General features: G+C 40.1%; 1 protein-coding gene and 1 pseudogene across 6 annotated transcripts in view; both read right to left on the reverse strand.

Moving 5' to 3' along the window:
* ESR2 (estrogen receptor 2) overlaps window positions 1–26670 on the reverse strand; it is a 70651-nt gene that overhangs the window by 27730 nt on the left and 16251 nt on the right. For 4 of the 5 annotated variants that reach the window (XM_025391358.1, XM_025391356.1, XM_025391357.1 and 1 more), the window contains 3 exons: window positions 14906–15022; window positions 6471–6770; window positions 2922–3060 (listed from right to left, as the gene is read on the reverse strand). In XM_025391358.1, the coding sequence (XP_025247143.1) occupies window positions 2922–3060; window positions 6471–6770; window positions 14906–15022 (556 nt within the window). The remainder of the gene's footprint in view (window positions 1–2921; window positions 3061–6470; window positions 6771–14905; window positions 15023–26670) is intronic. The other variant, XM_025391359.1, reaches the window with a different exon arrangement.
* The window catches only part of LOC112628500, a 10578-nt pseudogene continuing 1090 nt past the window's right edge, over window positions 17183–26670 (reverse strand). The window contains exon 2 of the transcript XR_003120436.1: window positions 17183–18021. The product of XR_003120436.1 is annotated as a translationally-controlled tumor protein pseudogene (transcript). The remainder of the gene's footprint in view (window positions 18022–26670) is intronic.

Raw genomic sequence — 26670 nt, forward strand, 5'->3', positions numbered from 1 at the left:
TTTTGCAAAAAAGAGTTGTAATAGAACTCCTTTATGGAGCATGACTCCTGACTTGTTGAATGAGCAACTCCTCTACAAATACACCTATTACATAAAAGTATATTCATCTGTATAAGAGATGACTACGTAACTGAACTATCTTAGACTTCAAATTCCTGACTTCACAAAGTTAATGGGTTAAAAATGCTAGAGATTGTAGGCTGGGAGCGGTGGCTCACGCCTGTAATCCCAACACTTTGGGAGGCTGAGGTTGGGGGATCACTTGAAGTCAGGACCTCAAGACCAGCCTGGCCAACATGGTAAAACCCCGTCTCTACTAAAAAAAAAAATAATAATAATAATAATAATAATACAAAAATTGGCCAGGTGTAGTGGCACATGCCTGTAATCCCAGCTACTCGGGAGGCTGAGGCACAAGAATCGCTTGAGCCTGGGAGGCGGAGGTTGCAGTGAGCTGAGATTGCGCCATTGCATTCCAGCCTGGGTGACAGAGTGAGACTCCATCTCAAAAACAAAAAACAAACAAACAAAAACTACTAGAAATTGCAACAAAAAATAAACATCAGTAATTATTCAAAAAAAAAAAAAGTCTGCTCAATGTGAATGCATTTACAATTCCCAAGAATTCCTCTTCTATACTCAAACATACTAGATTTATGTTGTAAAACATAATACTTTCATATAAGTTATAAAGGCAGTGTGAGTCTATCATAAATAATTTGTTTAAAAAATAACTTTTCTTCTATTAACTAAAAGGTAGGCCTAATATTTTTCCAGGATTTGTGTCCACTTATAGTAATATATACACACAATTACAGGAATTAAAGAACCCATACAGAGAAATGAGAGAGTGGAGAGCTAATTGTCCTTAGAACCAGGAATGAATCAGTCACCAAAAATAAACACTAAATTTGGCATCAATTTAGAAATCAAGATAAGAAATAAAATAATTTAATCCAAAAGTCTGCAAATTATTTGATTTGTCAAGGGATGGAACGTCTCCCTAGGACTAACCTCTAGGAGAATTATATGTGTGTATTTATACATATGTATATTTGGCCTCAGTTAAAACCCACGCAGAATACAATGGCTTGGCTAAGTGCTTGGCTTTTCAGCCTGCCTTGCAACATGGTACCCCGAGATGACAGTGGGGAGAGTGGGTTTCTGCAGTGTGTTATCAGTAGAACAGGGCTGTTCTCTATCAAAACATCTCTGTACTGAAGAATGTGCTCTTTGTCTACATTGTCACCCAGGACAATAGGCAGAATAAAGTAGACAGTTTGCCGTTTGGCAACCCCCTAAGTCCAGCTCCACCACCTACTATCCTACCTGTCAGCAGGTTTCTTAATCTCCCATTTCCAAATATCTGAATGATAGAGATAATAATGGGTCCTACTCCCTTAAAGAGTGCAGGAAGATTGTGAAGATTAAATGTGTTGACATAAGTTAAATGCATAAGGTGCTGCTAAGCACATACAAGCCAATAGGTTAGCTATTTTGTTTGTTACTGAAGCGTCTTGTGCCCTGCACTTCTCTGGTTTTCCAGAGCCTCCCTCCATGGTTTACCACCTGGGCTCTCGTTCAAGTCAATCCATCCTCCAGCTCTTCCCAAAGGATCTGTTCTCTGTCAAAACACCTTCATTATGCAGAACAGTGCTCTTTTAATAACATTGTCAACCATGACAAAAGGCAGAATGGGGACTGATACCTTGGGGCATCACTCTTCATCTGTGTAACACAGGGTCTTCGGATGATCTTAAAGTGGTAACAGGATTATAATGCAAGAGTTGGGGTAGACACTAGGCATCCTCCCACACTGTGCAGAGTCAGATGTGGCTGAACATTCAACACTAGCATTTTTTCCACAAAAGGGGCGTGGAAATCAATTTCCATGCAGATTTCAAACTGCTCAAATTCACACCAAGAGGGTATTCTACTTTCCTGCTAAAAAGCTTGAGTGTTTTTATATAGTCCAGCTTTCCCTCCATAAACAGTTCACCTAAGTCAATTAAAAACTGGTTCCTTTTCTGTCATCTTTAAAAGAAAATCAAATGCAACCAAGATATAGATAGCATCATGTCCCATTTTCTGTTAAGTTTCATGTAGTTTTAGTAACCCTTCCTTCCACCACTATTGCCAAAAATGCTATATAGTACATGCATTAGAATGAGTTAAAGCAGACTGGGCACAGTGGGGGCTGTAATCCCAGAGCTTTGGGAGGCCGAGGTGGGTGGATCGCCTGAGGTCAGGAGTTCAAGATCAGCCTGGCCAACATGGTGAAACCACTTCTCTACTAAAAATAGAAAAATTAGCCTGGCGTGGTGGTGGGCACCTGTGATCCCAACTACTTGAGGGGCTGAGGCAGGAGAATCACTTGAATCCAAGAAGTGGAGGTTGCAGTGAGCCAAGATTGCACCTGTGCACTCCAGCCTGAGTGACAGTGAGACTCCGTCTCAGAAAAAAAAAAAAAAAAAAATGAGTTAAAGCATAAGAAAATAAACTTGGCAGATTTGTAAGAATTTTATCACCTGTCCAGAAAGCTCCAGACGTAATTGGTCACTATAGGTACAAAAAACAACAGGATAACTTAAGATTATAACCTGAAAATGGAATTTTTAATGCAGAAAAGTCTGTCGACTTATACATGTAGTGGCCACATACCTACAGGATACACTCCCCTATTAAAGCGCTGGCCTGTAAATGCTGCTGCACTACAGATTAAAAATGAGTCACAGGACCCTGAATCCCTGGACCCAACTCTCTCCTCCTCTGGTTCTTGAGCCAGTGAAGGAGCTGATGATACTATCATCCTCTAATTGCCCTGCAAGTGTGAGATTTTAATTGCAGCACCCAGGACTTTGTTCCCACTAAGTACCTTACTCAAACAAGTGGGAGAAGAAACACAATGCATTTTTTCTCACCTGTCCAGAACAAGATCTGGAGCAAAGATGAGCTTGCCGGGGTGGTCAATTGAGCGCCACATCAGCCCCACCATTAACACCTCCATCCAACAGCTCTCCAAGAGCCGCACTTGGTCGAACAGGCTGAGCTCCACAAAGCCTGGGGAAAGCAAGAGGCGGTGAGACACCCGCACCCTCCTCCTCAGCTCCCTGTGTCTGTTGAGACAGAATGGCAAGTGTTAAAACACTAAGAAAACACAAACCATTAGGGAATCGATATTTTATAGATATGATTGACTACTCATTAAAGGAAGAAAATTTTGAAGTTAAGCTGCGTGACTCAGTTTCCAGTCTTGGACCCCTTCTAGAGACAAATATACTTCATTTAGAGTTTGTCAAGCATGATGACCTGGGCTCAGAACTGATCTTGGTTAGCTGTGTCCTGATAATTCCTCTGCACTACTGAGAAGGTTGATGCTTGGTTGCCAATCAGAGGAGCTGCCTGTCTGACCCAATCTTTGACTGGGATCAGAAGGGGTGGGGGAATGGGGTAGGTGGAGGTTGGGGTTGGAGGCTTGCAGACAGCAGTGTCAGCCCCCGCAGAAAGCCAAGGCCTCAACTTCAAGGATTTCTCTGATGCTTAAAATTTCCCATCCAGTGTTAAGATCCTTCCGGGTAGAAGCACTGTTTCTGGGCGATTCTATCCTAAGCAGCAAATATCGCCAAGCACAATGGCACACACCTGTAATCCCAGCACTTTGGTTGGCCAAGGCGGGTGGATTGCCTGCACCCAGGAGTTTGAAACCAGCCTGGCCAACATGGAGAAACCCCATCTCTACAAAAAATTATCTGGTCATGGTGGCAGGTGCCTGTAGTCCCAGATACTCTGGAGGCTGAAGTGGGAGGATTGCTTGAGCCTGGGAGGTCGAGGCTGCAGCAAGCTGAGATTATGTCACTGCACTCCAGCCTGGGCAACAGAGCAAGATCCTGTCTAAATAAATAAATAAGTAAACTAAAGAGCAAATATAATAACAAAGCAGGTCCTGACAACCTAATAACTCATGTTGGTCACAGTACTGTTTGGAAACAGGTAATCTCTGGGGAAGGAAGCACTTCAAAAGCAAAGCAGAGAACACCGGGGCTTCCTTCACAAGCCATGATAAAAGGAGACGGCCATTTAATATAAATATGGTAACAAAAGACACGGCCTTGGAGTGAAATGGACTCTGGTTTGAACTCCAGCTCAGCCTCTTTCTAGCTGGTCACTTAATCTCCCATTAAATCTTTGTTTTTCTTATAGGAAAATGGAGGTAACAATGCCTATCTCTGAGAATGTCCTATAGGCAAGATCTCTTATTCTTGTTTTACAGATGAGGAAACTATGGCAGAGAGAACATATGTGTTCAAGTCTTTGAACAATTATAATGTAAATCTGTCTCAAGGAGAATGTAATGGTGTTATGAGTGTAAAGATGGATAAATACTTTCTAAATCCACATGCTTTGCTCAGTTTAGGTTCCTAATATGTATACACCTTCCCAATCTCACCCACAGTAATAGACAATAAGCCTACCCAAGAGATCACGGCTCTTAACCTTGTAGATATTCAACAAGATCAAGGCTAGATGATATTTTAATTTTTTTTTTTTTTTTTTTTTTTTTTTTTTTTTTTTGGTTTGGGCAATGACCATGCCAAGTAAGAGAGGGGGAAAAAATCACACCTCCAGACTATGCCTACGTTTCCTGAAAACTTTTCAAAACACCAGGCTTGAATAAGGAATAACGCAGTTTAAGAGTTCAGATTTCTTATGGCACAAAGAAGGGGCACAGCTTTCAGCAATAATTAATTTCATCACTGCTCTCCGTGTGTGGTCCTGCAAAATCGTGTTTGGAATACACTTAAAGCAAAAACTAGAGGAAAGTGCATCAGGATTGCCTCCTCCAGGAAAAAGCAGAGAAAAAAATAATTCTGGCAAAGGTGAAGATGCTAGACAAAACAAAATACAACTCGAAACCAAAAATCCTCAGGAAGCTCAGAAGAAATGGCCCAGTTCAACAAAAGTCCCCAAATGATACTGTCACCGTAGGCCTCAGTTCCCTGGGCTCTTTACCCGAAACTTCTCTTCCCCCAGCTTCTCGCCCCTCCTCATCTTTACAGCTTGCCCGGTGCAGTCGTTGCCCCCCAGGCCATGGGAACGCCCCCAGTGGCTCAGAACTTGTAAGAGGCTTCATTTCTTCAAGGACTGTAAAGAAGGGCCTGGAGAACCTTTCACAGGGGGATTGTGGGGTGTTGCCATTTTAGGTTAGAATCCTAGATTCACTCTTTCACAGAAACACCACGTCAAATGATAATTAGCTGGTAATTTCAGCATCATACAGCACTTCAGGTCTGTATTACAAATGGGCTTGGGAGAAGTGATCACTTTAGAGGATGGAAAATGCAGGTTCCAAATGATAACTCATGAGTATCTAAGCTCATTTTTTTTTTTTTTTTTTTTTGAGACGGAGTCTCGCGCTGTGTCACCCAGGCTGGAGTGCAGTGGCGCGATCTCGGCTCACTGCAAGCTCCGCCTCCCAGGTTCAGGCCATTTTCCTGCCTCAGCCTCCGAGTAGCTGGGACTACAGGCGCCCGCCACCACGCCCGGCTAGTTTTTTGTATTTTTAGTAGAGACGGGGTTTCACCATGTTAGCCAGGATGGTCTCGATCTCCTGACCTCGTGATCCGCCCGCCTCGGCCTCCCAAAGTGCTGGGATTACAGGCTTGAGCCACCGCGCCCGGCCTCTAAGCTCATTTTTAACTTGATGGCATTCCAAGTTTATGGGCCCACTGATGATTCGTGTAACTTCAACCACTGATTTACTCTCTTTGTCCATACATATTCATTTGTGTATATAATACTGATTCTCTATTGGAACAATAATTTACAAAATTCTATTTAGCATCTGACAAACCTTTCACTTTCAAACTAGTCATACTGTACTCTACCCCACCCTACCCAACCATGCCCCTCCTCTCAAGGTGAGGAATCCAGAGCCAAGAAATGGGGCAATGTAGAGTCTACCTTTTAACCATGTTCCAGGTTCCAGGACTCTAGGATTTCTTGCCCAAACGACCCCAAGCCCAGTTCCAGAGTCTGGGTGGGTTCCCTGGGTCCATCCTCCCAGATCACCTCTAGGCATGAGAGGGGGCCAACAGGTGAGTGTCTGTAGCAGATGTGGACACACAGGATAGGGTTTGTGCCAGGTAGTATGGGAAGCATCTAGCCACAGGAAAAGAAGAGAGTCAAGAATAGAAATGGCTGGGCCACGCACAACTCTTTCTTCACTACCATGTTGGGTACAGAACTCAGAGTCGTCTCAGAATTCTAAATCAGAACGTGGCCTTGTTGAAGGTAGCTATGCCAAGACAGGAGGAAGGAACATATTGCACTCAAAAGTTACGAATCCAGCTGAGAAACCGTTAAATATCTAGGCACAGCTCACAAACCTCTACTTTATACTCTTGTCCTTTAAATATTAGCAGCAGGCGTTTCTACAAGTACACAGAAAACTAATAGCCCGAAAGCTCTACCGGGAATCTTCTTGGCCCAGCTGATCATGTGTACCAACTCCTTGTCGGCCAGCTTGGTCAGGGACATCATCATGGAGGCCTCAGTGAAGGGCGCGCTGGGGCGGCTGATCAGTACACGGGGTGGCTCAGCCTCCAGGAGGGTGAGCACCAGCTGCTCGGGGCTCAGGGCGTCCAGCAGCAGCTCCCGCACTAGGGGCGCGTGGCTGCCACTCCTCTTGGCCTTGCTGGCGCAGTGCAGTTGCTCGTCGGCACTTCTCTGTCTCCGCACAAGGCGGTACCCACATCTCTCTCTCCGGGAGCCTGAAAAGGAAAGCAGGGTCATTCAAATTGTTGGGGTAAAACCGCAGTCAAGTAAAAGAAGCTTGACTTTTATTCTTTGGAGCCTGTGGGGCACGTACCAAAGATTACTATGGTCGTGATTGTACTAGGAAAACCAACGACATAACTTTTCAGGAACTTTTTAGGTCTCCATTTCCAGGTCATCTATAGATACTGACACCATTTCTCTATAAAGAGTGCTCATAAACCTGTTTCCAAACCATGAAATTAGGAATTTTCTTCAGGTAGAAAAATGGGGATATTTCCAAAGGTATCAAATAATATACTTTTAACACATTCTTAAAATGTTTATATGCATGTGTGCATATGTATATATTTCTTTATTCATACTTACACAAGTATATTTCAAATAGCAAATTAAGTGAAAAAATCTGGAAAATATGGAAAAGAATAAATTTTGGCAAAAATTCTTTCAGTCTTTTTAATGCTTTTATATTTTTCCATGTTTTATATACAAAATTTTGTTGTTGTTGTTTGTTTTTGAGACGGAGTCTCACTCTGTCACCCAGGCTGCAGTTCAGTGGCGCGATCTCGGCTCACTGCAACCTCAGCCTCCCAGGTTCAAGCAATTCTCCTGCCTCAGCCTCCTGAGTAGCTAGGATTACAGGTGCCCACCACCATGCCCGGCTAATTTTTATATTTTTAGTAGAGATGTGATTTCACCATGTTTGGCCAAGCTCGTCTCAAATTCCTGACCTCAGGTGATCTGCCCATCTCAGCCTCCCAAAGTGCTAGGATTACAGGTGTGAGCCACCATGCCCGGCCTTTATACACAAAATTAGATTGTAGTATATACACTATTTTATTTTAATCGTATTTTTGAGACAGAGCCTTGCTCTGTTGCCCAAGCTGGAGTGTAGTGATGCAATCACAGCTCACTGCAGCCTTCCTCTCCTGGACTCAAGCAATCCTCCTGCCTCAGCCTCCCAAGTAGCTAGGACTACAGGAACATGCCACCATGTCTGGCAAATTTTTTAATTTTTTTGTAGAGATAGGGTCTTACTATGTTACCCAGTGCTCAATAGTTTGACAATCTATTTTCTCAGAATGCATTGGGCATTAAAAATCATTTTTAATGTTTGCTAATCTAACAAGTGACTAAACCATCTTGCTTTACTTTATATGTTTTAATTACTAGCAAAGTTGATTTATATGCTTGTTCTTTGGATTTATTTACTTTTTTTTTTTTTTTTTTTTTTTTAAGAGACAGGGTCTCTGTCACCCAGGCTGAAGTATGGTGGTATGGTCATGATCACAGCTCACTGCAGCCTCAACCTCCCAGGTTCAAGTGATCCTCCCACCTCAGCCTCCTGGGTAGCTGGGACTACAAGTGTGCACCAACACACCTGACTAATTTTTGTATTTTTTGTAGAGACAGGGTCTTGCCATGTTGCCCAAGTTGGTCTCGAACTCCTGGGCTCAAGTGATCCACTTGCCTTGGCCTCCCAAAGTGCTGGGATAAGCCACCACACCCAGCCCAATAAGTAAGTTTTGGTGATATAGAAACAAGGTGGAACCAAAATACCAAACAATAACACGTAAAATGAGAGAGGAATTATTTTGGTTAGAATTTCTAAGATTCTTTTTTGGGAAGACAGAAGCTTAAATTCTCGAATTAATCAAGAACACATGTTAAAAAGCAGAAATATCATTAAAGGAATTGAAACATGGCCAAGCATGGTGGCTCACACTTGTAATCCCAGCACTTTAGGAGGCCAAAGGTGGTGGGGGAAGGCAGATCACTTGAGGTCAGGAGTTCAAGACCAGCCTGGGCAACAGAGTGAAACCCAATCTCTACTAATAATACAAAAACTAGCTTGGCATGGTGGGAGACACCTGTAATCCCAGCTATTTAGGAGGCTGAGGCGGGAGAATCACTTGAATCTGGGAGGTGGAGGGTGCAGTGAGCCAAGATCACGCCACTGCACTCCAGCCCTAGTGACACAGCGAGACTCTGTCTCAAAAGAAAAAAGGGAATTCAAACAGAATGCATGACTTTTAAACTAGTAAAAGAAGAAATAGAAACAAAAATGTGATAAACTCCCAAAACGGAAGAAGTAGAAAATACATAATAAAATTTTTTAAATCACAAAATAAGGTGATAGAAATGAACCCAAATATCAGTTATCACAATAAACAAAAAATACCAAATTGACCATTTAAGAGTGACCTGAAATCGTACATATTTTTAAATCTAGACATAGATTAGTTGTAAGAGATACAACTAACACATAGGAAAACAAAGTAGACAGATAGAAAAATATATAACAGGCAAATTAACCAAATAAATTGATGTTACTCTACTGATACCAGACAAATAAAAATTATTATTATAGATAAGGAGACTCGTTGCTAGAATATTTTAAAAAGATAAATAATTCTAAACTCGTATACTTCAAAACAACCAAGGCCAGGTGCGGTGGCTCACGCCTGTAATCCCAACAATTTGGGTGGCCAAGGTCGACGGATCACCTGAGGTCAGGAGTTCAAGACCAGCCTGGCCAACATGGAGAAACCCTGTCTCTATTACAAATACAAAAGTTACCCAGGCATGGTGGCGCATTCCTGTAGTCCCAGCTACTCAGGAGGCTGAGGCAGGAGAATCGCACAAACCCAGAAGGCACAGGTTGCAGTAAACCGAGATCATGCCATGCACTCCAGCCTAGGTGACAGAGCAAGACTCTGTTGAAAAAATAAATAAATAAACAAACAACAAAACACAGCGTCCAAACACAACACAAAAGTGATTGAAAGAAAAAGAGAAACTGACAGATGCACTATTATAATGGGATATTTAAACCTCTCAACAGCTGAAAGAGCGAAGAGTCAGAATGCAGAATATTTGAACCACATAATTAACAAGCTTGATCTACAAAGGCCATAGATATTTTGCAAAAATTATCACATACTAGGCAATGAAGAAAATCTTAAGTAAAATAGGCATAAGACCATTTTCTCTGACCATAAGAAAAATGGAAATCAACAACAAAAATATAACTTCCAAATCCCTATATATTTAGGCACCAAAATCTTTATAAGTTTTCACTGGTTAAAGACAAAAATGTAAAATAGAAATTAAGAAAGACACATTATAAGGAAGGATATCATTAGCATGGTTACAACTTTTATATGAATCTCCCTTAAAAAAAAAAAAAAACCCTAAAAGTTGAAATCTGCAAAATGCTTAGTTTTATACTCCCATCATTATGTTTATTCACTAAATTAAATTGTTTACATTTTTTAAATAAATATTAGTTAGAAAATATGAGCAAATTTAAATTATTGGCTACCGGGAAAATTTGTCAGAATTTCCTCTTAACATTGACTAGTTATAGTAGAAGAAAGGGCTCTATTTATTCAGAACATTTGAACCAAATTTACTGCTAAAAGAATTAAAGGCCTAAAATACAATTCATTTTATTAGTAATCAAGTAGAATGCTATGGATATTTAAGGTCAATTATAAACCCAGGATAAAATGGAGCAAAATGTACATTTTTCTTAATTTTTTAAAATATACTTTAGGTTCTGGGATAGATGTGCAGAACATGTAGGTTTGTTACATAGGTATGCACGTGCCATGGTGGTTTGCTGCAAAATGTATAATTTTAAAAAGCACCTTTCTGCCAGGCAAGGTGGCTCATGCCTGTAATCCCCCAGCACTTTGGGAGGCTGAGGCAAGAGGATCACTTGAGCCCAGGAGTTCAAGACTAGCCTGGGCAACACAGTGAAATCCTGTCTCTACAAAAAATACAAAAATTAGCCAGGTGTGGTGGTGCACACACCTGTAGTCCCAGCCACTCGGGAGGCTGAGGTAAGAGAATCAATTGAGCCCTAGGAGGTCAAGGTCGCAGTAAGCCAAGATTGCGCCATTGCACTCCAGCCTGGGTTGCAGCAGAGTGATGCCCTGTCTCAAAAAAAAAAAAAAAAAAAAAGTACCTTTCTGATCATACATTTCTTTTTTGTAGAGTACATAAGGATAAAGAACTACAAAACAGATTTATATACCCTTTACATACCCAAAGTGAGAGATTTTGAATTTATGTGTTCAAATTTACTTAACAAATTTTCACTGACAAAGTCGAACATTCTAGGTCCTGTAGTGAGTTCTGAGGATTCTAGACTCAATAAATAAAGCCCTTGACAAGGAACTCATTTTTCTATCAAGGATGTTTCTAGTGTTGTGGCTTTGACACTGTAACCTAGGCAGCTGCCTCTGAGTGAGCTTAATGAGCAGCTCCACCAAATAGGAGTGCTCCATATTAGGCAGTGGTAAATAACCCCAGCCAAAGATGATGATGATAGTAGTGATCAACGATACTAATGGCAGCTAATGTCTACTGGAAGCTTCTATGCACCAGGCATTGCATATTGCACATATCCTGACAGCTACCCTACAGTACAGGAGCTATTACTGTCTCCAATGTACAGAGGAGGAACCAAACATAAGCTCAAATACCTTGTCTAAGATGGCATAGCTAGAAAATAGCAGAAGCAGGATCTAAACCCAAGCAGCAACCTAAATCCAGAGCTGGTGCTTTTAACCACTATTTTATACTACCTACCTATCAAATCCTTTTCATGGAAGACTATACAGCAGGTGTATAAAGATATGGCACCCAAAATATGTTGAGCTATTGTCCCAATACAGGGATATAGGCCAAATACATGGCTATTCAGATGGATTTCCTGGCTCCTTACATTTCAGTGTATCCTTATAATGAAGTTTCATCCATAAAGTTAGTCTAGGTGGGTGTTGTCCTACCGTTGTATGACCACATCCACACTTCAGTAGAAAAGGCAAGACCAGAAATTCAGAAGAAAAAGGTGATAACAGACTACATGGTTTCAGAATAAAAGAAGCGGGATGGCGCAGGAGGATCCAACACGCAAGTATAATCTCTAATCCTCCGAGACCTGATGGAAGAAAAAGTGTGCAGAGAGGGTTTTTGGGAGGGCAGATAAGAAGAGTGATGGGAAAGGACACAGACAGAGTTAAGAAAGTTCACCGCTAATGGTCTTTCTCTGTGGTCAGTGAAGGGCAAAATATCCCATTGTATATGTGCAACAACCCATCTCATTTCTTCTGTAATCTCCAAAGAGAATACTGTCTTTTCTTAGACTTTCTGGCTAAATTCAACAAACTTTCTCTCATTCCCTTTTCTATGAAATCTTTAACTATCCCTCTGTACTCTATCTCATGAAATGGTATTGTATCAAAACTCATATGAGCTTTTCAGGGAAGGAGAGAGAACAGAAGGAAAACTAAAATTGAGCATCAGGTACTGTGCTAAGTCTTTATATATGTTTTCATACTTATTCTTTACAAAACCCAGTGAAGCAGATATATCTGTTCAGAGATATGAAAACCGAGGGCCAAAGAGGTGATTCAGTAGTTTGAGCACAGTCACAGTCAGCAAGAAGTGATGAAACAAAAATGAAACATAGGCCGGGTGTGGTGGCTCAAGCCTGTAATCCCAGCACTTTGGGAGGCCGAGACGGGCAGATCACAAGGTCAGGAGATCGAGACCATCCTGGCTAACACGGTGAAACCCCGTCTCTACTAAAAATACAAAAAACTAGCCGGGTGAGGTGGCGGGCGCCTGTAGTCCCAGCTAGAATGGCGTAAACCCAGGAGGCGGAGCTTGCAGTGAGCCGAGATCACGCCACTGCACTCCAGCCTGGGGGACAGAGCAAGACTCCGTCTCAAAAAAAAAAAAATGAAACATAGACTCTATGGGATCCAACCTTCATGCTCTTCCCAGCATCCACTGCCTTAAGCCATGAGGGCTACAGCTGTGCAATGGATCCTAGTATAATAAAAGCATTCTTAAGACTAAGTTGGAAATCACTTTTTAAACACACATACACTCAACTTAAAAATACTGTTTAACTTAAAACTTAAAACATTTATTTGCAATCTTTCATCAGAGTGCCAAGGCTTTCTCTTTATGCATCTGGGCCAATTAGACAAAGTCACTTTTCTGCATAAACATACCCATGAGATATTATCTCTGGATTTTCAGTTTCAGCTTCTTTAAAACAAAAACAGAGCAAGAACCTAGATACTTCTAAGGAATTCTGAATTCAGGATTTCCCAAGGTTTATGTTTTGTTTTGTTTCTTCTCCCAGTCTCACCCATATCTATCTCAATAGCTATTAGTCCTTTAAGATTTTATTCAAAACTTTCAACTAAACATCAACCCCTGCCTGACGGAGTCTCACTCTGTCGCCAGGCTGGAGTGCAGTGGCATGATCTCGGTTCACTGCAACCTCTGCCTCCCAGGTTCAAGCTAGTCTCCTGCCTCAGCCTTCCAAGTAGCTCGGACTACAGGCGCATGCCACCATGCCCAGCTAATTTTTGTATTTTTAGTAGAGACATGGTTTCACCATGTTGGCCAGGATGGTCTCAATCTCTTGATCTCATGATATGCAGGCCTCGGCCTCCCAAAGTGCTGAGATTACAGGCGTGAGCCACCGCACCCAGCCTTAACTAAACTTTCACAGAAAAAAACTTGTCTTTTCCTATTCATGTTTGCACAAATTTTAATTAAATTTTATAATGTAACAATTACAGTGAGTAGAAACAGGTTTGAGAAGAAGCTCACTGGTTTCTGATAAGGACAAAGTGAAGCGGTGGGAATGGAAATGTTTAGGTGTTTGAGAGAGTAACCAACACACACTGTGAGGCTATGGGCACAGGCAGGGTGTTCTACAGAGGAAATGAAGATCATCGGTGACTCTAGGAAGCCAGAGAAGTGTGATCAGATGAAGAGAACTTCTGCTGTAACTGAACTATAATAGCTGAGCGTTCTAATCTGTTACATACACAGAGAAAAAGAAAAGGGCAGAGAATGCTCACGAGGCAGAGCTACTAAGAAATTGTCAGGGAGAGTGGGGCGTAGTGGCTCACGCCTGTAATCCCAGCACTTTGGGAGGCCGAGATAGGCGGATCACGAGATCAGGAGATCGAGACTGTCCTGGCTAACACGGTAAAACCTGTCTCTACTAAAAATACAAAAAATTAGCCGGGCATGGTGGAAGGCACCTGTAGTCCCAGGTACTCAGGAGGCTGAGGCAGGAGAATGGCGTGAACCCGGGAGGCGGAGCTTGTAGTGAGCCGAGATCATGCCACTGCACTCCAGCCTGGGCGACAGAGCAAGACTCTGTCTCAAAAAAAAAAAAAAAAAAGAAAGAAAAGAAAAAGAAATTGTCAGGAAGTAAAGTGATAGATTTTTGCTTTAAATTCAAATAATTACAATGAGAAATTACAGCCAACCACAGGTAAAATACTGGCAAGCAGAAGAATAAGTGCAGGCTGAGCTGCTCGGAGTACATATAAACAAGCAAGTGAGTACAGACAAGTGAACCAAAAACTAGCCAGGTGGAGAGAGCTGGGTGTTGGCATCTTTGTCAGTTATATACTAAAGTGCTCACTTTTCTTTGTGTATAAAATATATGTGAATATATGTGAGTGTATAAAATACATATGAATATATGTGAATATATTACATATACATATGTATACATCTATTACTGTCATAGAACAAAATCTATGCTGTATGTGCTTTTCATAGTTCCATTATGTTTCTGACTCCTGCATATTTTTCCACTTCTAGAAAGCTAGACGAGGGGATAGGTATGAGCCTCCCCACGGCTACCCCAGTAACCCACAAGATATTCTACTTTTTTGTCACAAGCTTTAACCGTGGACATTTACCAGGATTTCATCCTTAGAACTGAACTTTTCAAGATCACAGACAGATGGCCACCCAGCCCTGTTTGAGGATTCCAGTGGCTAGAAGTACCCTAAACCATCTGGTGGCCTATTTATTCTGTGGTCAGACCACTTGAACTGTAGAAAGTTCTTCTCTACTTGGGGCCAAAATCTGCCTCCCATAATTTGTTCCCACTCACCCCAGCTCTGTCCTCTGCAGTTACTGTGGATAAGTCAATGCCCCCTCCAATGTGACAACACACAAATACTTAATTACTATGTCCTAAATCTTCTCTCTTCCCAGCTACTGTCCCCGGTTCCTCAGAGGACAGGGCTTTTAGCAAGGCCCATATACAATAAGAAGGGAAGCAAGCACTCACCACACTTCACCATTCCCACTTCATAACACTTCCGAAGTCGGCAGGCCTGGCAGCTCTTGCGCCGGTTTTTATCGATTGTACACTGATTTGTAGCTGGACAAATATAATCATTATGGCCTATAACAGAGTGGGGGGGAAGAAAGATTATTGATACAATCTCTTGGTTAAATCTCTTCCTGGTCAACAACACTGATAACACTTTCCAGCTGAGAGATAGGGGACATCTTCTTAATGACCAGTATAGGTACAAAGGCAAAATCAAGCTACACTGACACCTTGTTAATGAGTAAAGGAGACCTAGGAACATTTCAATATCCTGGTTTTTGACTAATATGTTATTCTCTGCATATTCTTGGAATTCTCAAAAGAGAGATATAAAAATATATCCATTGGATATGGAAAATGAGACAGTAACATTAAATTGATTTGCTCCAAGTCACAGAACTCAAGAGTTGTAAATCAAGCCATCAAATTCAGCTTTTTATATTCTTTTACATATATCCCTCTTTGGGGTTTAATATAATATTTTAATGGGAATTCATAGTCAAAATAACAAAAGGAACAAAGAAAGAAATTAGCATTCTAAGTAATGACAGAAAGTACTACTATTGACAAGAGTTGTGGTGGATTACTGTTCTCAATTCTTCACTCTCTCCCTCGGCCTTGCGACCCTGCAGTGTACTAGAGTGGGCAGAGAGTAAACACTTCCCTACCAACTGATGTTGGGCTTGACCACAGGACTTTCTATAGCCAATGATATATCAATAGATGTGCTGCTCCAACAGTTTGGCTAGGCCTCTCGAGCTCCTGTGAGGTAGCCACTGGTCCAAGAAGAACGTGGGGACATGTGGAACAGACCTGACCTCCCCAAAAGCCTGGAACCAAGTTTATGAAGTGGAGTTACTCTAAACAACTCAAAGACACAGAAGTACAGAAAATAAGACTCATTGTAGTAAAATCCTAAGAGTTTGAACTTGTTAGTTATATAGCAATCTCTAAGACAATGATATTTTTAATTCTTTTATGCAAGGAAGAGCTAAGAATATTTACATTTCAAAAATCATTTCAGATGCAGTACGAAGAACCAATGAGAGGCAGCAAAGCTGATGAGGCCAGGAGACCAGATGACAGCCTGCTATATTTGTGCAAATGAGAGATGATGTCTGGACGGGGTGTTGGTAGGGAGGATGAGGACAGCTACATGGGTCTGAGAAAGGGTTAATAGAAATTATAACAAAATAGGTGAAAAGCAGAAGTGAAAGTGAGTAGGACATTTTGATGCCTTTCTAATAAACAATATGGCCTGAACATCTTACATTAAGCCTACAATGAACCAGAATTTCAGAGCGGAGAATAAATGAATCTCAATAATAAATGAAATGAGCAAGTCATAAAAGAAAAAAGTCGCAAAAGAATATGTAGGAGAAGACATGAACACAAAGTTCAAAAACAGAGAAAATGAACCTGCATTATTTAGGGATGCATGTGTAGGAGGCAAAACCACACACAGCAAGGAAGGCAGAAATGAGGGCTGTCCCACCTCTGCAGGGAGGGAAGCGGGTGTGGCAGGAGGGACCACCCAGAGGGATTCTGGGGAGCCATTACATTCTATTTCATTGTTTGAGCACTGGTTACACAGGGATTTGCTTTATAATCATTCTTTAAACTGGACATGTTACATGCAGAATTCTATACGTTAGCATACAATGAAAATGTAATCTTTCTTTTTTTTTTTTTTTTTTTTTTGAGACAGACTCTTCCTCTATTGCCTAGGCTAGAGTGCAGTGGCATGATCTTGGCTCACTACAACTTCTGCCTCCTGGGTTTAGGTGAGACTCCTACTTTAGCCTCCCAAATAGCTGGGATTCAGGCACCCACCACCACACTCTGCTAATTTTTGTATTTTTAGTAGAGATGGTGTTTGGCCATGTTGGCCAGGCTGGTCTCAAACTCCTGACCTCTGGTGATCCGCCTGCCTTGGCCTCCCAAAGTGCTGGGATTACAGGTGTGAGCCACCACAGCTGGCCAGAAGAGGTAATTTAAAACCTAATTGTAACTCCAATCTTGAAAGTCTCCACAGTCTCTTATATCTACATGAATCTCTCATGTTGCAAAGAGATATCTGCACTTCTATGTTTGTTGCAGCATTATTCACTATAATGTAAGCAAAGAAGATGTATATGAAGTGCAACAATGTTTTTCAAGCTTTCTTAGGCTCCTTTTCTTCTATTACACTTAAATTATTAACTACACTTCATATCTTTTTTTTTTTTTTTTAGTTTAAATGCATTTTATTTTTAGACAACCTACATGACATGTTTTTCTTAAAAACAATGCCTCCACTCCAAATAAATCATGGTCAAAATAAATGAAGAGCTCAAGATGACATCAGTCCCATTTGTCTTAAGTCCTGGTGTTGTGTGGATGACAAGCAGAAGCCAGTTATGATGACAGGTGATAGATCCAAAGTAATTGCCAAATTTGTTAACATTTTTCCATTTCTAAACCATCCTGAAAGAAAATCATATATGGGGTCACACCATCCTCACGGTAGACCAATAGAGCAACCATGCCATCTGGATTCATGTTTTCACCAATAAAGAACTGGTAGTTTTTGAAATTAGCAAGGATGTGCTTGATTTGTTCTGCAGCCCGTGTCATAAAAGGTTTTACTCTTTCTGGTCTCTGTTCTTCAAGTTTGCCTTTGATTTCATGTAATCTTTGATGTACTTCTTGTAGGCTTCTTTTGTGAAACTTGTTTCCTGCAGATGATGGTTCATGACAATATCGACACCAGTGATTACTGTGCTTTGGGTACCTTCGCCCTCTGGGCCTTTAGCGGAGGCATTTCCACCAATGAGCGAGTCATCAGTGTTACCTTCTGTCCTACTGACCATCTTCCCCTCCACCTCCAGGCACAGCCCATCCACGATCTCCCGGATCTTGTAGATGTCGGAGAACATCTCATCGTGGCTGATGAGGTCCCGGTAGATAATCATGACGGCGACTGAAGGGAGACGACGGGGGCGCTAGCTTAGCAGGAGCCCGAAACTCGGAGTGAGCGCGGTGCAGCCCGAGCGGCGCTTGGGGGAAGTGGGGAGCGGGCGGAAAAGCCACTTCATATCTTTTATTTCAAACAATAGCATCTCTAGTATGGCCCAATTTTATTAAAGTGCTTTGATCTATCTTTTTTTTTTTTTTTTTCCCCGAGACAGGGTCTCCCTCTGTTGCCCAGGCTGGAGTTGCAGTGGTGTGATCTCAACTCACTGCGACCTCCACCTCCTGAGCTTAAGCAATCCTCCCATCTCAGCCTACCATGTAGCTGGGACTCCCACTTTTCCACTCCTACTACCCTTCCTAGCCTCTGGCAACCATTCTTCTACTCTATCTCCTTGAGTTCAATTGTTTTCTTTTTTTTTGGTGGTGGGGGGGAGATGAAGTCTCACTCTGTTGCCCAGGTTGGAGTGCAGTGGCGTGATCTGGGCTCACTGCAACCTCCACCTCCCGGGTTCAAGCAATTCTCCTGCCTCAGCCTCCCAAGTAGCTGGGACTACAGGTGCATGCTGCCACGCCCAGTTAATTTTTCGTATTTTAGTAGAGACAGGATTTCACCGTGTTGCCCAAGCTGGTCTTAAACTCCTGAGCTCAGGCAATCCACCCGCCTCGACCTCCCAAAGTGCTAGGATTACAGGCATGAGGCACCGCAATTGTTTTCATTTTTAGCTCCCACAAATAAGTGAGAACATGGGACGTTTGTCTTTGTGTGCCTGGTTATTTCATTTAACATGACTTCCAGTTGCATCCATGTCGTTGCAAGTGACAGGATCTCATTCTTTTTTATGGTTAAATAGTGGTGTATATGTTCCACATTTTCCTTATCCATTCACCTGTGGATAAACATTTAGGTTGCTTCCAAATCTTGGCTACTGTGAACAGTGCTGCAACAAACATGGGAGTGCAGACATCTCTTCGATACACTGATTTCCTTTCTTTCGGGTACATACCCAGCAGTGGGATTGCTGGATCATATGGTAGCTCTATTTTCAGTTTTTTTGAGGAAACGTCAAACTGTTCTCCATAGTAGTCATACTAATCTCTATTCCGACCAAGAGTATAGCAGGGTTCCCTTTTCTCCACATCCTCGCTAGCATTTGTTATTTCCCATCTTTTGGATATAAGCCATTTCGACTGTGGTGAAATGATATCTCATTGTAGTTTTGATTTGCATTTCTTTGATGATTAATGATGTTGAACACATTTTTATATACCCATTTGCCATTTCTATATCTTCTTTTGAGAAATGTTTAGTCAGATCTTTTGCCTATTTTTTAATGGGATTATTAGATTTTTTTTCTAGAGTTATTTGAGCTCCATCTATATTCTGATTATTAACCCCTTGTCAGATGGGTAGTTGGCAGATATTTTCTCCCATTCTGTGGGTTGTCTCTTCATTGTTTTCTTTGCCATGCAAGTAGCTTTTTAACTTGATGTGATCCCATTTGTCCATTTTTGCTTGGTTGCCTGTGCTTGTGGGGTATTACTGAAGAAATCTTTGCCGCAACTAATGTCCTGGAGTGTTTCCCCATGTTTTCTTTTAGTAGTTGCATAGTTTGAGGTCTTAGATTTAAGTCATTGATCCATTTGGACTTGATTTTTATATATGGTGAGAGATAGGGGTCTAGTTTTATTCTTCTGTACATGGATGTCCAGTTTTCCCAGTACCATTTATTGAAGAAACTTTTTCCCCAAGGTATGTTCTTGCACCTTGGTCAAAAATGAGTTAACTGTAGATGTATGGATTTGTTTCTGGTTCTCTATTCTGTTCCATTGATCTCTATATGTCTATTTTAGGCTAGTACCATGCTGTTTTGGTTGCTATAGCTCTATGATATAATTTATAGTCAGGTAATATGATTTTTCTAGTTTTGATATTTTTGCTCAGAATGGCTTTGGTTATTCTGGATCTTTTGTGGTTCCATACAAATTTTAGGGTTGCTTTTTCCATTTCTGTGAAAACGCCATTGGTATTTTGATAGAGATTGCACTGAATCTGTAGATTGCTTTGGGTAGTATAGACATATTAACAATATTAATTCTTCCAATCCATTAACATAGAATATCTTTCCATTTTTTTGTGTCCTCTTCAATTTCTTTCACTAATGCTTTATAGTTTTCATTGTAGAGACCTTTCACTTCTTTGGTTAAGTTAATTCCCAGGTATTTTATTTTATTTTTAGCTGCTGTAAATGAGATCACTTTAGATTTTTTTTTTTCAGATTGTTTGCTGTTGGCATATAGAAATGCTACCGATTTATGTTGATTATGTATTCTGCAACTTTACTGAATTTATTACATCTAATAGTTTTTTGGTGGAGTCTTTTGATTTTTCCAAATATAAGATCATATCACCTGCAAACTAGGATAATTTGATTTCTTCCTTTCCAATTTAGATGCCCTTTATTTCTCTTTTCTGATTGCTTTAGCTAGGAGTTCCAGTACTGTGTTGAATAACAGTGGTGAAAGTGGGCATCCTTGTCATGTTCCATATAGAGGAAAGGTTTTCAGTTTTTTCCCATTAAGTGTAATAGCCACGGGTCTGTCATATATGTCTGTTATTGTGTTGAGGTATATTCCGTCTATACCAGTTTTTTAGGGTTTTTATCATAAAGAGATGTTGAATTTTATCAAATGCTTTTTCAGCATCAATTGAAATTATCATATGGTTTTCAACCTCCATTCTGTTGATATGTTATATCAAATTAATTTTCATATGTTGAACCATCTTTGCATCCCTGGGATAAATTCCACCTGGTTATGATAAAAAATCTTTTGAATGTGTTGTTTGGTTTGTGTTTTATTGTGGATTTTTGTATCAATATTCATTGGGGATATTGATCATATTCTTTTGATGTTTGTCTGGTTCTGGTATCAGGGTAATACTGGTCTCACGGAATGATTTTGAAACTATTCCCTCCTTCTCTATTTTTCAGAATTGTTTGAATAGGATTGGCATTAGTTCTTCTTTAAATGTTTGCTAAAATTCAGCAATGAAGCCATCAATCCTGGGCTTTTCTTTGCTGAGAGACTTTATTTTATTTTATTTTTTTTTTTTTGTTTTGAGACCTGATAACACTCCATCACCCAGGCTAGAATGTAGTAGTGCAATCTTGGCTCACCACAGCCTTGACTTCCCGGTCAATCCTCCCACCTCAGCCTCCTGGAGAGCTGGGACTACAGGTGTACACCACCACACCTGGCTAATTTCTTTTCTTTTCTTTTTTTTTTGTTTTTTTGTTTTTTTTTTTTTTTTGTAGAGATAGGGATCTCCTTGTGTTGCCCAGGCTAGTCTTGAACTCCTGGGTTCAGGTGATCCTCCAACCTTGACCTCCCAAAGTGCTGGGATTATAGGTATGAACCACTTATGCCCAGCTTGCTGGGAGACTTTTTATAACAGCTTCAATCTTGTTACTTGTTACTGGTATGTTGGAGTTTCGGATTTCTTCATGGTTCAATATTGACAGGTTGTATGTGTCTAGAAATTTATCCATTTGTTCCAAGTTTTCCAAATTATTGGCATATAGTTGCTTATGATAGCCTCTAATGATCCTTCAGATTTCTGCGGTATCAATTGTAATGTCTCCTTTTTCATCTCTGATTTTATTTGGCTCTTCTCTCTTTACTAAAAAATACTAGTCTGGTTAAAGGTTTGTCAGGTTTATTTTCTCAAAAAAAATTCATATTTTGTGAATCTTTTGTGTTGTTTTCTTGGTTTCAATTTCATTTATTTCTGCTTTGATCTTTTTATGAATATTTCTTTTCTTCTATTAATTTTGGGTTTGGTTTGCTCTTGCTTTTCTAGTTAAGATGCATCATTAGGTTGTTTACTTCAAGTTTTTCTACTTTTTTGATTGATACAGGCACTTAAGCTATAAACTTTCCTCTTAGTACAGCTTTCACTGTATCCTATAGGTTGTGGCATGTTGTGTTTTCATTATCACTTGTTTCAAGAAATTTTTAATTTCCTTCTTAATTTCTTCATTGAAAGACTGGTTGTGTTCAGGAGTTTAATTTCCATGTTTATGTAGTTTCCAAAATTCTTTTTTTTTTTTTTTTTGAGACGGAGTCTTGCTCTGTGCCCCAGGCTGGAGTGCAGTGGCGCGATCTCGGCTCACTGCAAGCTCCGCCCCCCCGGGTTCACGCCATTCTCCTGCCTCAGCCTCCCAAGTAGCTGGGACTACAGGCGCCCACCACCTCGCCCGGCTAATTTTCTTGTATTTTTAGTAGAGACGGGGTTTCACCGTGTTAGCCAGGATGGTCTCGATCTCCTGACCTCGTGATCCGCCCGTCTCGGCCTCCCAAAGTGCTGGGATTACAGGCTTGAGCCACCGCGCCCGGCCCAAAATTCTTTATTGATTTCTAGTTTTATTCCGTTGTGGTCAGAGAAGGTACTTGATTTGATTCCATTTCTTGAAAATGTTTTAACACTTGTTTTGTGGCCTAACGTATAGTATATCCTTCAGAATGATCCATGTGCTGAGGAAAAGAATGTGTATGTTGCAGCCACTGGATGAAATATTCTGTAAATATCTATTAGGTCCATTTGGTCTTTAGTGCAGATTAAATCTGACATTTCTTTGTTGATTTTCGTCTGGATGATCTGTTCAATGCTGAAAGTGAAAGTGGGGTGTTGAAGTGTCCAGCTATTACTGTATTAGTCTGTCTCTCTCATTAGCTCTAATAATATTTGCTTTATATATCTGGGTGCTCCAGACATATTTACAATTGTTATATTCTCTTGCTGAATTGACACCTTTATTATTAGTGACCTTTTTTGTCTCTTACAATTTTTGTCTTGAACTCTATTTGGTCTGGTGTAAGTATAGCTACTCCTGCTCTTTTTTGGTTTCCATTTGCATGAAATATTTTTTTCCATCTCTTTATTTTCAATCTACATGTGTCTGAGGCAGGCTGATCTCCTGAGGTCAGGAGTTTGAGACCAGCCTGACCAACATGGTGAAACCCTGTCTCTACTAAAAATACAAAAATTAGCCGGGTGTGGTGGTGGGTCCCTGTAATCCCAGCTACTTGGGAGGCTGAGGCAGGAGAATCCCTTGAACCTGGGAGTTGGAGGTTGCAGTGAGCCAAGATTGCATCATTGCACTCCAGCCTGGATGACAGAGTGAGACTCTGTCTCAAAAAAAAGTTGTTATAGTTACTGTTTTTCATTGGTTCTTCCTTTAGGCTTTCTACTCAATATATGAGTAGTTTACAAACCACAATTAACAGTGTTACACTATTCTGTGGTTTTCTATGTACTTACTATTACCAGTGAGTTTTGTACCTTGAGATGATTTCCTATTGCTCATTAACATCTTTTTCTTTCAGACTGACGAACTCCCTTTAGCATTTCTTGTAGGACAGGTCTAGTGTTGATGAAATCCCTTAGCTTTTGTCTGTCTGGGAAAGTATTTCTCCTTCATGCTTGAAAGGTATTTTCACTGGATACACTATTACAGGGTAAAAATTTTTTCCTTTATCACTTTAAATATGTCATGCCTCTCTCTCCTGGCCGGTAAAGTTTCCACTGAAAAGTCTGCTGCCAGATGTTGGAGTGCTGTTGTATGTTACTTCTTTTTTTTTTTTTTTTTGAGACAGAGTCTCTCTCTGTCACCCAGGCTGGAGTGCAGTGGCAATCTCGGCTCACTGCAAGCTCCACCTCTCGGGTTCATGCCATTCTCCTGCCTCAGCCTCCCAAGTAGCTGGGACTACAGGCGCCTGCCACCACGTCCGGCTAATTTTTTGTATTTTTAGTAGAGACAGGTTTATCTTGCTGCTTTTAGAATTTTGTTTCTTTCTTATCCTTGAGTTTAAAGATGAAAGATCATGTAATAAAATCATTCTAACATTCCTATGAAAAAACAAGAGAAAATGGCTAGGACATTTTTTAACTTGTACCAGCAGGTGTTAAATACATTATAACACTATAATAGTTCAAATAATGTAGAATCATGTAAAATAGTTCTTATACAAGAATGAAGAGAGAGATCAATGGAACAGTCAGAATAAAATGCTAGTATACATAAGAACTTTGTATATCATATTTATACATATGTAGAGAAAAAAATCCAATGGAAACATGAAGAGATGCACAAAATCATCATCAGGGAAATGCAAATTAAAACCACAATGAGATGCTACTGCATACCATTAAAAGGGCAAAAATTGAAAAGACTGACAATATCCAGTTTTGGCAAAGATGTAAAGCAACGGGAACTCTCTCATACATTGTTGTCAAGAATGCAAAGTGGTCCAGCCACTTTGGAAAACAATTTGTTAGTTTCTTATAAAGTTAAACATATACTTATCATACAACTAGCAGTTTTACACGTAGGTACCCAAGAGAAACAAAATCATATGTCTGTACAGAGAGATATGCATGAACACTCATAACAGTTTTATTCAAAATAGCACAAAACTTTAAACAATGCCAATGAATGAATGAACAGTGATATATCTATACAACATTGCAATATTATTCAGCAACAAAAAGGAATGAACTACTGATACATGCAACAACACAGATAAATCTCAAAAGCATCATAAGTAAAAAGCCAAATTGAAATACAGTATGACATTCTCAAAAAGGCAAAACTAGAGGGACAGAAAACAGACCAGTGATTCCCAGGGCCAGGGAAATTCAGGAGAAATGGGTTGCAGTGGACATAAGCGAATTCTGGGGGGTGATAATAAATTCCCATCTTAATTATGGTGGTGGTTGCATGACTACACATATTTTCAAAACTCATAAATCCATATAATTAAAATAGGTAAATTTTATCGTATGCAAATTGTATCTCAAACTCAACTTTTTAAAATTGACTCCCATATTTTAAAAATCAATGAAAAATGAATGGATTTATTCAGTAAAATGATGTGGAGAAAATTAACTATTTAGAGATAAATACATTTGATTATTTCATTCAGTATGCCAAAATAAATTCCTTTTGAATTAAATAATAAAATGTAAAAACAAACTATTAAATAACAAAACATAGGCAAAAGTTTATATAATGCCTGGGTGTGAAAGGACTTTTTAGGCTTAAAAACTATATACAAAACTATCAAAGTTGGTAATATTTGACTATTTAAAGATTAAATATTTCTGTATGTCAAAATCAGAGTCAAGTGGAAAAACTATTTGTCATACATGTAATAATAGGTTAATATATGAAGCACACAATTTAAAAGGAAAATGTCAGAACCCCATAGAAAAATGGGCAAAAGCTCTGAATAAAAAAGATAAAACAGAAAATACAAATGACAGATAAATTTATGAGAAAACATTTACCTCACTAATAAAGAGAAGCAAATTAAAACCAAAAGATACCAATGTAGCAAGGTTTTTTCTTTTTGATAAGAGTCAATGCTACCAAGAGGTTGGTAAAAGAGACACTCATGCTGCTGGCAGAAGAGCAAGTCTGTACAACCTTCTTGAGACTTGAACACTTGAAAACATCTGTCAAGAACTTTAAACATTAATATACTCTGATCCCACAGATTTGTTCTAAAAATATATCCAGAGAAACTATTAGAGATTTTTTCAAAACTTCATTAACAAATAAATTAACCACAGTATTGTTTAAAAAACTGAAAATAATTGATAAGGTCTTCAACAATAAAGAGTTAAATAAATCTGATAAGATAGAATATTACACAGTTGTGAAAAAAGTCTCTGGAAATTTAACCACAGAAATGCTTATAAGACAATATTAAGTGAAAAAGGATACAGAACTCTGTATAAGCCCAATTAATTGTGAAAAATCATATGCAAGGAATTGTTAAGTGCTACTGGTGAGCAAAATGGACAAAAACCCTGGTCCTCATGGAATCTGTAATCTGTTGTCTTACTCACCACTGTATCCATAGAGCCCAGTACAGTGCTCAACAAATATTTGTTAAAGGAACACCAACAGGAAAGAGAACAAAAAGGAAAGGATAAGCTTGAAAAATAAGCCGCGCCTTCATCTGGACCAGACAAAGTGATGAGGTCGCTCTCCCTATTTTCTCCTTCCTCAGTGCTCCATAACCCAGGAGAGAAACAGCGGCACTTATCAGTCTGACGGCAACTCATTGTGTGAGGAAGCCAACAAAGTATCAATGGAACAGCAAGCACAACACAGCTTTCAGTGCATTTGTACAGTGAAGGGGACAGATACATGACTAAGATATGGTCAATTAGCTTATAAATCAAGTTAGCAAGACAAGTTCAAAATCATAAAAAATAAAAGAATGGGCCAGACGTGGTGACTCACGCCTGTAATCCCAGCACTTTGGGAGGCTGAGGTGGGCAGATTATGAGGTCAGGAGATCGAGACCATACTGGCTAACACGGTGAAACCCGGTCTCTATTAAAAATACAAAAAATTAGCCGGGCACAGTGGCAGGTGCCTGTAGTCCCAGCTACTCGGGAGGCTGAGGCAGGAGAATGGCATGAACCCGGGAGGTGGAGCTTGCAGTGAGCCGAGATTGTACCACTGCACTGAGCCTGGACGACAGAAAGAGACTCCGTCTAAAAAAAAAAAAAAAAAAGAAAAGAAAAAAATGCAAGGAATTTCTCAGTACTGTACCGTCCTGGCCTATTTGAGACAATTTTAAAAAATGAGTGGCCACTTTCAGTTACTGCAGTGCAAAGAAAGGATCATTTATGCACTACAACTGTAAGAGCTTTAACTCTTTCCTCTTTTTTTTTTTTTTTTTTTTTTTGA

The sequence above is a fragment of the Theropithecus gelada genome, chromosome 7b (genome assembly GCF_003255815.1).
Source record: "Theropithecus gelada isolate Dixy chromosome 7b, Tgel_1.0, whole genome shotgun sequence".
Lineage (NCBI taxonomy): Eukaryota > Metazoa > Chordata > Mammalia > Primates > Cercopithecidae > Theropithecus > Theropithecus gelada.